The sequence below is a fragment of the Sardina pilchardus genome, chromosome 13 (genome assembly GCF_963854185.1).
Source record: "Sardina pilchardus chromosome 13, fSarPil1.1, whole genome shotgun sequence".
NCBI lineage: Eukaryota > Metazoa > Chordata > Actinopteri > Clupeiformes > Clupeidae > Sardina > Sardina pilchardus.
The window spans coordinates 3,960,001-3,972,543 of record NC_085006.1 but is presented as its reverse complement, the minus strand read 5'-3'; the positions used below and the strand labels follow the sequence as shown (position 1 = coordinate 3,972,543).

General features: G+C 46.1%; 1 protein-coding gene across 2 annotated transcripts in view; it reads right to left on the bottom strand.

The window, feature by feature from the left end:
• Positions 1-372: 372 nt before the first annotated feature.
• The window catches only part of nf1a (neurofibromin 1a), an 88,177-nt gene continuing 76,006 nt past the window's right edge, over positions 373-12,543 (bottom strand). For both annotated transcript variants that reach the window (XM_062552168.1, XM_062552169.1), the window contains exons 46-56: positions 10,585-10,711; positions 9,898-10,029; positions 9,507-9,642; positions 9,115-9,272; positions 8,736-8,858; positions 8,424-8,542; positions 7,693-7,793; positions 6,734-6,876; positions 5,663-5,709; positions 4,914-5,130; positions 373-1,137 (exon numbers count right to left, since the gene is read on the bottom strand). In XM_062552168.1, coding sequence (XP_062408152.1) covers positions 995-1,137; positions 4,914-5,130; positions 5,663-5,709; positions 6,734-6,876; positions 7,693-7,793; positions 8,424-8,542; positions 8,736-8,858; positions 9,115-9,272; positions 9,507-9,642; positions 9,898-10,029; positions 10,585-10,711 — 1,446 coding nt within the window. In that variant the 3' untranslated portion in view covers positions 373-994. The remainder of the gene's footprint in view (positions 1,138-4,913; positions 5,131-5,662; positions 5,710-6,733; positions 6,877-7,692; positions 7,794-8,423; positions 8,543-8,735; positions 8,859-9,114; positions 9,273-9,506; positions 9,643-9,897; positions 10,030-10,584; positions 10,712-12,543) is intronic.

The window sequence follows — 12,543 nt, the reverse complement described above, 5'->3', positions numbered from 1 at the left end:
CCAGTATATGTGAAGAGTCTTGCGATGTTGTCCTCTGTAAGTATTTACATATATAACTTTGTATGACTTCCATATGTACATCTGGGTAAGATTAGAATACTGTCCCCAATCCTCGCCAGGTTTCAAGACTGTGGATATTAGAGTTTCCCTACACAGGACATTCTTGGATTTCATCTCTCATCAAAATGTACCATGACAAACAACAGGTGGAAAGTGATGGAGAGCCATGTTTGGTTCACCACTGTCCTGTCTGTAGGGAGACATGAGGCCTTCTTTCTCCAAAGCTCATGGAGAATCAGAGGGAAAAGGGGATTCCTTGATGTAATGGTCATTCGATCAGCTGTAACCTCTGTGGTCCAACTGAATGTCACATTTCTTTTTTGTATCCAACGCTTTGAGTGGTTGCCTGAATAAGGCAGCCTGTGAGAGATCGGCTCACGTTCTGCGACCGTAAGGTAAATTCAGAATATTCACAACAAGAGGGGAACTTGAGCGGAGATCCTTTGTTTCCAAAACTAAGGGTTGACGGTTCTCCATGGGAAAAACACAAAAGGCCACAATCTGTTGAACCAGGACACGAATGTGCAATTTGAGGCCCACCAGCTCTGCCCTGATTGAGGTGCCCCCACAAGCCCCTGTGGCTTTGCTTTGCTTTGTTTTGTTTAACAAAACTGTTGGTTCAAACAGGCCTCTACACTTTAGCAGAGTGTCATCTCCTGTGAGCAACTCTCCATATTCAGCCGTCCACTGCTGTGTGAATGCACCAACAATATCCAAGAACGAATGGTTGAGAGTCTGAACTTCAACGGAGCTTAGTAAAAAAAAGGACAAGAGTTTAAAACAGAGAGATGCTTAAAAAACTGGAGCAGAGAGAGGGAGAGAAAGAGGAAGCACTTGGGGATGAGTGGAAGAGTGGGGTGAGCTGCGGGGCTGCCCGGGGCGTCCCGCTCCTGTCCTCCCCTCTCTGCCCATCTCCAGGGCTGCTCTCTGGCCATCAGACGATCTTCTTTATGCTTGGCCTCTTGAAGCTGCCCGCACTGCGCTGCTTCTGCACTTGGCTTGCCGAGCCGTGCCGTGTGCGGCCACTGTTGGCGTGGCCTGTGGTGGGCGACAGCTCCACGTTCTCCTTATCGATACCTGAGGACAGAGGGTGGACGCACGTTAGCACATTACAGAGACTGACAGAAAGTGAGAACAACCTTATACAGCTGATGTGCTCCAAGTCAAGTTTAGTTTATTTGAGGAATGTCAGGGTTGCATATTACTTATTAATATTGACTTGTTTCACAGGTGTCTATCTTCTCCATCCCACAGACAGAGGAACAGATGCAAAAGTGAAAATGGGATTCAATTATGATTGCTGTCTGCTCTTACCGCATTTACCATTTCTCTGCATTAATGTAAAATCTGCATTCGTAGCATTCCAATCTTTCTGCTCTTATTTATAATAATGATATCAATCAGGCTAATATACCATCATACTTAATATACTGGCTATACTTAATGGCAACTAAGGCTGCAACTAATGATTATTTTCATAGTCGATTAATCTTTGGATTATTTTCTCAATTAATCAGTAATTGTTTAATCAATGAACTATGCTGATCAGTGTTCCCCTGAGCCAAGACGTTGTCCTCAAATGCCTTGTTTTGTCCACCCACCAAACATATTTAGTTTACAGTCACTTAGGAGCAAGTTAAGCAGAACATATTTAAGTTTAAGAAGCTGCAATCTGCTAATTGTGAGGCATTTTCCTTAGAAAATTACCTAAATTGATTAAATGATAAATAATAAAGTAACAGTTGCCAACTAATGATTCATGGAAATCAATTCATTGTTGTCATATGCATTGGTAACATAAATGCATACAGATCTTATGCTAACAGTTTTACTGTTATTCGATTTCAAATGAAATTGTTTATGCTGCATTGTTACACTGCAATTATGGCATTAAGATGACAAAAGTGTTTTTATTTGGTGCTATTATTGATCATGGGGAGACCCATGCCCTCAACACTCCAGGTGTCTCATGCACAATGATGTGATGCACATAATCACCACTTAATGAAACATTCAATGAACGCGGCGTTTCTGAACACCAGGGGGCATCTAATGCAAGCTAGAGATTTTAGGGCGTTTATACAGTATTAAAATGACTGGCCTTGAAATCGCTCTGTTTAAGTGACAGAGACAGCAGTACTGCGGTTTTAAATACGTTTTTTTCCCTGCGAGGGGTTTCTGATACAAAAGCAAACAAAATCACCTACTCCTAGATGAAGCGGCATTTAAGAAAAGCTACTGAGTGGTTCTTTCTAGCACTTTCCCTCGCACAATGCATAGATTCAACCCTGGTGCTTACCCACACAAAACTATGTTTGATGGGTATCTTAAGACTGCTGTACAGCCATTATCCAAACATCCCATGTCCCAAAAAAGCCAAGGGAACTGTTGTGGATCCAACTCTATTACATCATTACAGCAGCCTTACATTTCATTTCTACTTTGTCTCCATAGAAGTATGTTTACATGTGTACATGTGATCCCAGAGAGGGGGGGGGGGGTTCTGTTCAGTGTGCTTTTGGGTAAAGGCTCCTACTTCACACCTGTCACAGCGGGCTGGAGGTGAGAGTAGTACCTGGTAGGACGAGGTGCTGTGGGAAAACAGCCGACTTAGAGCTCGGCAGAGAAGCTTGGCCCACAGAGACAAAGAGAAAGAGGAGAAGAGAGAATGGAAAAAGGAAAGAAAAAAAACAAGAATGAGTGACTACAGCAATGGAAAAAAGGAGAGAAAACAGAGAGAAAATAAATGAAAGACATAAACACAGTCATAGTAAACTTCCCCAGAGAGAGCAAAGCAAAATAAATTCAACTTAGAAAGCAAACTAATGCAACACCAAAAACAAAAAGATAGATATGATCATTTAAGATGGATGACTGTACTTGTGCCGTGGCCTATGACCTATGAAGTGTTTATAAAATGAAACTTAGCATAGTGTTAAGATGCGTTTCAAATGACAGAAAAGTGGGTTTGAGAATTACAAGAAGGCTAATGACACTTAATAAAGCATGTCCTCACTGTCCTGCTATGCAGTAGCTGTCCTGAACACATCCACTAGAGGGCAGTAAGGAACAACCACAAGCAGAGCCATATAGATGCCTACAGCTCTGAGTAGAAGGAAACAATGTAATAACTCATTAGCAGCCCCAATCAAGGTGAAATATAGGCCTATAATGAATATACACAGTTCTTCTGCTTTCAGAATATTGCATCTGGCATGAATACTACTATATTTGGACAAATAGAGAAAACAAAAAATATTAAAACAAAAATGTAACCAAAAACACAGCAACATAGTAACATTTAGATTTAGGCACTACCCATCCCTTTAGTTTTTGATTTGTGGCAACAGATTTTTGCACCTCAGTCAACATGACAAAGCAAACTTAGCCAGCACCTGTAAAGTCTAGTGCAAAAAGCAATGACGGAAGGGTGTGGGTAGAATACTCCAGACACACATTGGCCATGGACATGAAAAGGGTTCAGACAGACATTTAGTTGGAGGAGAAGGTCAGTGAAACATGCTATGTAGACAGGTGTACAGGAGCAGCTGTTCCACAGACTAATACTACTAGCACTACAAAGGTGATGGTGAACAGAGAAAGGTGACCTTCGCTATAGAAAAGTGATGACAGTGCCGGAAATTGATTCCATGATCTCTACGTTACACTCCATGATGCCAAAGAGGTGTGGGCTGTGTGTGTGTGTGTGTGTGTGTGTGTGTGTGTGTGAGTGTGCGTGCAGTGTTGGGTAGGTTACATTCAAAATGTATTCTACTACAGATCACAGAATACATGCCCTAAAATGTATTTTGCAACATATTCTGAAGACTTTGAATTAATCAGCATTGTATTAATTTTTATTAGCAGTGGATGAAATAGCTATGTGATGCTATGTCAAGTTGTAAGACCCATAGTCAGTGAGGATGGATTGACATATCAGCCTGTGTGCTATTTATTATTGTGTCAAATAACCTACCAAAGAGATGTTCTGTCTGCACATAGGCTAAAAGATTACCAAATCCCAAACAAGATATACATAGATTTTTTGGGATTCATTTTTATCAGCACAAGGGGTTATATGCCTTTTTGGCAGAACACTCTGTCAAATAACGAGAACATTCCACTGGCTTACAACATGCTGTCTGGATATGGACCGTACTGGCCTATACGGCAGAACTCATCTCACATTCTTCACTTCCTGAGAGGTTTTTGATTTAGGCTATTGATACAAACAGAGAGGGAAACAGAACGAAGCCACCCGAGAGATATGTAGGCTACACAATGTGGTTAAAACATATGAAATATATGAATGTGAGTTTGAAAAGGATTTCATGACTTATAATTGATCAGTGTAATTGCATTCTGAATACCACCCATCTAATTTGTAACTGTATTTAAATACAGTTACTCATGTTTTGTATCTTACAAATGTAATCCCGTTACTTGTGTTCTGTTACTTCCCAACACTGTGTGTGTGTGTGTGTGTGCGTGTGTGTGTGTGTGTGTGTGTGAGATTAGAAGAGTAGGGATAGAAAGGCAGGCCAAAGCACATGCAGGTGCTGAGCTGAGTGGGCTACATGTGCCACTACTGACACAGGAACATCTCATACCAGGTTACAAGCTATCCCACAGACAACTCTCCATCAACTGTGCAGCACAAACAGCCACTACGCAAGAGGTTTAGGTGACCAGGCCCCTGGGACGTCTGTGTCTGTGTCTGTGTCTGTGTCTGTGTCTGTGTCTGTGTCTGTGTCTGTGTCTGTGTCTGTGTCTGTGTCTGTGTCTGTGTCTGTGTCTGTGTCTGTGTCTGTGTGCGTGAGTGTGTGTGTGTGTGCGTGTAGCGCCTGGCTGACCTGGCGAGTGCTGGGAGGTGGCCAGTGAGGTCATGGAGTTGGAGAGGTTGAGGTTGGCGGTGATGCTGAGCTGACTCTGCTGGGGCGGCGGGTACGGGGACGTGGGCGTGCGCAGCGACTCCTCACTGGCCTCCTCCTCGATGCCCGGCAGGTAGGTGTCGATCAGAGCGTCCAGGAACTTCACCACCAGCTCGGCGTAGTCGGGGATCTGAGTTTGCTGAGGGCAGAGGGGGGCAAGGGGCAAACGTTACGGATCGGAGCGAGAGAGAAAGACATGAAGATAGGGAAAAAATAACGAATGAATGAATCAAAGACAAATGAAGTCATTTAGTTCCCAAATCACAAGCGTCGGTCAGAGCGTCAAGTATGTGCTGTACCCTTGTGCTGTCCAGAGCATCAGGAATTGGCCTGAGACAAGAGGCCTCAGTGCACATGAGCGGGAATAAGACTGAGATGTCTCTGACACACACACACACACACACACACACACACACACACACACACACAGCTGCAGAGAGAGCTGATGTTTGGGGAGGGGGGAGCAGGAGAAGGAGGGCGGGTATGGTGGCAACAAGATGGTGTCAGTTGATACATTTCCAGCCAATCTGCAGATGTGGTTGGAGAAGCGAGGGAGGGGAGGCATGGCAGGGGAGGGGGGGGGGGGGACTGCTTAGCCGGCACTTTTTCTCCCTTTACAGTGCTTCCTGCGGGGAAAATGAAAAGCAAATAAGAGGAGCTATTAATCTTACCTTTGTGAAGGGACCAGCGAACCTCCAGAGCCCGTTGAAGCCGAAGCCTGCCAGCCAGAGAGGAGGAGAGAGGAGGAGAGAGGAGCGACAGAGCGAGAGAGGGAGGGAGGGAGGGAGAAAGGAGTGACAGTGAGAGAGGGGGAGAGGATGAACATTGAGAGAGAGACAATATTAGCATATTAATTACTAATATACTGTAAATATAGTTATTATTCTTTGTATAAACTAACTACTGGGTTTATTATTATTACAAATTGTTTTATTACTCTCTTTTTCCCAAAAATAAATTGTATCTGTTTGTATTATTTTGTTAGAACATGTATGCTTTGACAACACTGCTTCACTGAGTAATGTCAATAAAGCTCCATTGAAATGAATTGAATATAATTTAATTGAGAGGAGCGACAGTGTGTGTGTGTGTGTGTGGGGGGGGGGGGGGGGGGGAAGAGAGGAGCAACAGTGAGAGATAGAGAGAGGGAGAGAGAGAGAGAGAGGAGCAACAGTGAGACAGAGGGAGAGGGAGAGGGGGAGAGAGAGAGGGAGAGGGAGGAGCGACAGTGAGAGAAAAAAGAGGGTGGCGGATCAAGGGAGGAAGGCACAATAATGTGGGCTGTGGTATAAAATGCACTCAAGGGCTAAACACAGCAGTCTGGGCTCACTAAACGCAGCCAGTTCAGCTCCATTGACAAGAGTGATAAATGTCAGGGTGGAAACCAATGGGGCACACGCCTGTTAACGCCTGCAACTCATCCACTAAAGAGAGAGCCGTACAGCCAGTCCTTACTCCTTACACAGCAGCACACCAACAGACACACGCCCCGGCAGGCTCGTGGAATGACTGACTAGGTCTGGAAAAAGAGCCGTGTGAGTGTGAGTGGAGGAGCCAAATCAGTCAGAGGTGTGAATGAGTGAGAGTGAAAGCGGTGCACCGCAAGCGGGTAGTGAAAGAACACGTCAAATGAGAACGCAGATGAAGGCCAGGAGATCGACGAGTCAATCCAGTAGATGTGGACAGTGAAAGAGGACGCTGGGCATAGAAGGGTGTAGAAGGTGAGAGGGCCGTGTGTTTACTCTGTAGGTATAGGGGCTGGTACTGCGGGGGAGACTCCTCGTGGTACACCACGCTCTGCACGATGCCATGCACTGGGTTCAGCAGGTTGGGGTCCTGGCACATGGACAGCAGGTTGTTGATCTTGGAGTCCAGGAGCGTGTGTCTGGAGATCACCCAGCATGTATACACACACACACACACACACACACACACACACACACACACACACACACACACACACACACACACACACACACACACACACACACACACACACACACACACACACACACACACACACACACACACACACACACACACACACACACACACACAGAGAGAGAGAGAGAGAGAGAGAGAGAGAGACAGAAACACAACCAGATTAGGCTCAAACGCAGGTTGGGGAGGACCAGAGAATGCAGTCTTTGTGAAACTGCTATAATCCAGAATAACGAGGGCACACGCTCACGTCACACATCAGTGAGACACGCGAGGAAAGGACAGTTTCTAGAAGAACCTAGAAAAGAACAGTCTCAAGCAAAGCCTAACGAAAAGTCTAACAGCGGTGGCCGAACAGAGTTGCTGTGACATTTGACATGTGATAAAGTCATAGCCAATGAAATGTTTTTTATAATTTCTGTAATATTCTTTATTATGAAACGTATTCTCTATCTGTTTATCATCTTAAAGCCCAAAGAAAACTACCTTGCAAAGTCACATAGAGCGTCTTAAGTACATAAAAGCTCTGAGGATAACAGGAAGTGGATATGCCATATTGCTTTTCTAACCCATCAGCCCTTTTGATGCTGAATCACTAATTTCCCGAAGATGGATAAGGCCAGTCTGTTACTGGTGGCCGTGGGCCTGTGGCCAGACTGGACAGTCTGCCTGCGGTCAGTCCAGCAGGCAGGGTGTGAGTCCAGCAGCAGCTGAGAGCCAGCGGCTAATCAGACAAGGGATCTAGTGAGCGGTCACTTACACAACTGGGAACACTTTGGGGAAGACCACACTGGCCTCGGCGAGGTACTCGTACAGAATCCTCTGGTGGAACTCATCTGTGGTGTACTTCACCAAGGTTGCCTGGAAGACATAAACAAGCACGAACGCACACACACACACACACACACACACACACACACACACACACACACACACACACACACACACACACACACACACACACACACACACACACACACACACACACACACACACACACACACACACACACACACACACACACACACACACACACACACACACACACACACACACACACACACACACACACACACACACACACACACACACACACACACACAGAGAGAGAGGGCTCAATCAATATGGCCACTCATCCAGATAAAATCACTTGATTAATGCTTAAGGGGAGAGGGAGGGAGAGCTGCTAAAACAACATGACAGGAATAGTGCACGATGAGATGGAGAGAGACGACAGAGAGAAAAAGAAGAAGAGAGAGAGAGTGAGAGTGACACGAGATGAAAGTGAGAGAGACAGATATCACAACATACAACCAAGACCAGCAGTGAATGGAAGTGTGATGGGAGACAGACAGAAAGACACAAATATGGACAAATGCTTGAACAGGGAGAGACAAATGAAGAGAGAGAGAGAGAGAGAGAGAGAGAGCCAGGCAGAGTTAGGTGGACACAGCAGGAGGAATATAGAAGGGGGCAAGCGCTTGCTCTCACCAGCACAGTGACGAGGAGAGCCTGGATTTTGGGGTCTTGGAGCACCTCCTCATCCAGCAGCACGTTGGACTCGGACACAGACACCTTGCGCAGGTGGGAGTTGGCTATTCTTTGGGTCTCTGGGAGAGGCAGCATAGTCAAGAGTTACATTAATGTACACATATACAGTAACACACACACTCCATACTGCACTCACACACCCTCTCTGGTTCGTAACACACACACTCCATACTGCACTCACACACCCTCTCTGGTTCGTAACACACACACACACACGCACACGCACACCTTTCTCCCGCATCCCTTTCTCACCTATCTCATAGTCGTTCTCAGCCACTCTCCTCATCTTTGGAGGAGTGGTCATGCCGGACTCCATGTCCGGCCTCTTTGGTGCTTTTGAGTCCGATATCAAGTGATCAAAGCTCTTCCTGGTGCCTAAGCATGCACGTGCACGAGCACAAACACAAGCACACAAGCAATCAGATTAGGTGTGTTACCAGGGGAACCAGTCAGAGACATACTCACACGTTTAGTGCAGTACACACCCCCAAATCATTTCTGCATCTACCCAAGTCTGGTGGCTGTTAGCTGGTTAGCTTGGTAGTTTACAACAAAAGCACCATAATGGCTTTAATCTAATTTCTATCTGGAGAAATGAAAGTTATACAGTTGAATGGTACGATTGGTCTACCTAGTAGCTTCTTGGTGTTGGCCTGTGAGGGCTGCCCCATGTCCAGGCTCATGGACTTGCGTGTCCGAGGGCTGATCTGGCCGACGGTGGGGTAGTAAGCCGCCAGGTAGCGCTCGGTCACTTTGGGAGACGTCCAGGGTTGGTTCTCCCTTAGTGTCCTGTGACAGGACGGAGATGACCATGCAAACTTTACATTTCGCTCATCATAGCTTCATATTTAGCCGTGTTTCTGTTCTATTACTTTTGATGATTTCAATGAATTGCATTCAACATATTTGTACATTAAAGACATACCATATGTAGACTAAAACAAAGAACATGCTACAGTTTAGGGAGCAGCAATCTACCCGACACAGAGCTAGCATTTGCAAAAAGAAAGGTCTATGAAGTACCTGCAGCCGGAGTCGCTGTGGTACACAGAGAACGTATCCATGGAAACGTTCTCCATGGTGACATCGGCGATAAGCAGCGACTTCCTGTGCTTGAGACTGCATCGGCTGCGCACTTCCTCTGAGACGGTGAGGAGAGCTGCAGAGAGCGGAGCCAAAGTCAGTTCCTTACTTACACAAATCACACTTAACCGGCCCAACGCCGTAGAGAGGAGAACAACACCTCGCTAATCGCAATCGTAATGTGCTACAAGCACTAGCGTACTTCCACGGAGTCAGTAGAGTTTGCCAGTGGTGCTAACATTGGCGGATGAAAGTTGTTATGTAGGTGATTCCATTACAAAAAAAGCACTTTACAGAGTCGTTATTGTGAGAGACGGCCCTCCAGCCCCACCTGCTAGATAGGCCACACTCTGGGTGTTGACTTCAAAGCGGTCACAGCCCATGTGCTTGGCCACCAGCCCCAGGAGTGTGTGGAGGATGCGCACGGTCCGCGCCACCGTGCTGGACGAGGGGTGTCTGTAGCCTGCAGGACACACAGTAACAACACAGCATCTCAGTACACGGACCCTTCACAAAAGTGCCATTTATTTCCAACCATAAGATAACGTACACTCACAATTCTGACACACACACACACACACACACACACACACACACACACACACACACACACACACACACACACACACACACACACACACACACACACACACACACACACACACACACACACACACACACACACACACACACACACACACACACACACACAAAAGGGACAAGAGAAGGACATGAGAAGGAGCAGATAAGAAGACTGAAGAAAAGTGAAGAAAAGAGAGAAGGATGAGATGGAGAAAAGAAAAGAGAGAAGGATGAGATGGAGAAAAGAAACGAGAAGGATGAGATGGAGAAAAGAAAAAAGGAGGGGCTTTTACTTCAATGCAGACTAAGCAATGCTTAGCATTGAATGCTATGCCATTCCAGTCTTATAGCCGATGGCACAGACAAGACCCCTCCACAGGCCAGAGCCATGTGCTATGTGGGATCCGTGGAGCACATCTGTCCCATTGGGTCTCACCTTTCAGCAGGTGTCCCACGAGAGCAAAGTTGAAGTTGGAGGTGAAGTTGAGGCCCACAAAGTGATCCATCTGTTTGCAGTGCCACTCCAGGGGCTTGCGGATCTCCATGAAGACTTCCTCAGGACTCTGGAGAGACAGAGGACTCCTTTGAGATGCCATGCTAATGCCAGAGGACAGCCTCCGACAACCACAAGGGTGCCATTTCACACTGCTGTCATTCATGTCATTCGTCCACTGTTCAAGTTACACAATGCAACACAGCGCCACTTTTCAGGGTCATTTTTTATATAATTTTGATGGAATATACTGTAGCATGTAATGGACAAATAAAAACACCTGTCATTCCCACAAGTTGTATTAGGCTATGCTATGCAATTCTGTGCTTCAGGTCAGGATACCATACAAACAAAAAAGCGTTCATAGCAATAACAGCCCAAAAGATGCATTGTTGATGTTAAGCTTGCAAGCTTCAATTAGTGCCAATTTCTGGTAGGTGGTGGCGCTTGTAAGGTTTCAATACATTGTAGGTAAGTATCTCACTAGTTTTAGATCAAAACTCCAGAATGCTTCTTTAAACTCAGCAACAACTGTTGAAGGAACCGTATGTAAGAAATGTATTTCAATAAATCATAAAATGGCCCTGATATGTCACTAGACATTAAGAAATCATGCTCATTTCAAATACATAGATCACTTCAGCCCTCAACTGATGTTGATGTTTACATATTGTGTGTTTTGGCCTGATGCGCCATGCTCCACCTATCTACTAATCACAAAGTCAGTGGTGTTTCGGCATCCGGGTAGCCAACTTCGACAGCTGGGGGGAGGGGGAGGGTGAGGGTATACACCGCTCTACAGTATTTTGAAAGCGATTGCAGTACCGGTTTTAGCCAGAATCCTACATACGGTTACATACGGCATACAGATATTATTTGTAGCGGTTATTTTATGAACTAATATTATGGGATTCTTTAAAATGCAAATCAGTAAAGTATCTAGACGGCCACAGGCTTCAGCAAATATTTTGATATAACAAGCAGTCAACGGAAAAAAAAGGGCATCAGTAACAGGCACTGAGAGACCCTTTGATACATGTGTAGCAGTATGAGCCCATGAGGGCAGGCCCAAACCTGGGGATAAATGTGTGCTCATTCAAAGCGCTGTGTGGAAAACGATCTTAAACTCTGGAGTACGAGCCACTGCTAAAAATACCTCTCAGCTCCGGCCTGAGACTGACTGAGCCTTAAAGCAAAAGGCCAGAGGTCCTTCCTTCTCCTGACAAGCCTGCATGCTACATGAGTCACCGGAGAGTTCTCACTTACACGGGCACACACACACACACACACACACACGGGCACACACGCACACGCACACACACACACGCACACACACACACACACACACACACACACACACACACACACACACACACACACACACACACACACACACACACACACACACACACACACACCCCTACGTATAGGCACAGCAGTAGCAGCCCCATTATATTGCACTACTAGTCTCCCCTGCCTGCTCTATGGAGTGCCTCGGACTGCCTCAGTCTCTCTGTCTCCAGCACACAGTTGCTCCTTGTCTCCTGCTCTTCATCTCAGTCCCAGGCCGTCTCCCCCTGTGTGCACTGTTTGTGTGGAGGCATGACTGTCTATACATGTGGCTCACAAAGCCTTTGGGCTTTCACCCCACTGACAGGCCTCACTATGCGTCTTCATTTGTAGATTCATCAGAGGAGAGAAAGGGGACAGAAGACAGACAGACACTCAGTCAGTGGGCAGAGCGGCTCTGTGCTCACACAGACCAGTACAGTGGGCCTGAGCGCTGTGGGGGGAACACGACGCCCACAAACTGGGACTATTGATTTCAAGTGACTCAGTGAGGAGTAGTACGGAGCCGTGGGCCTGTGGGCTTAAAGATTTAGAAGGCACCACAGGCATACT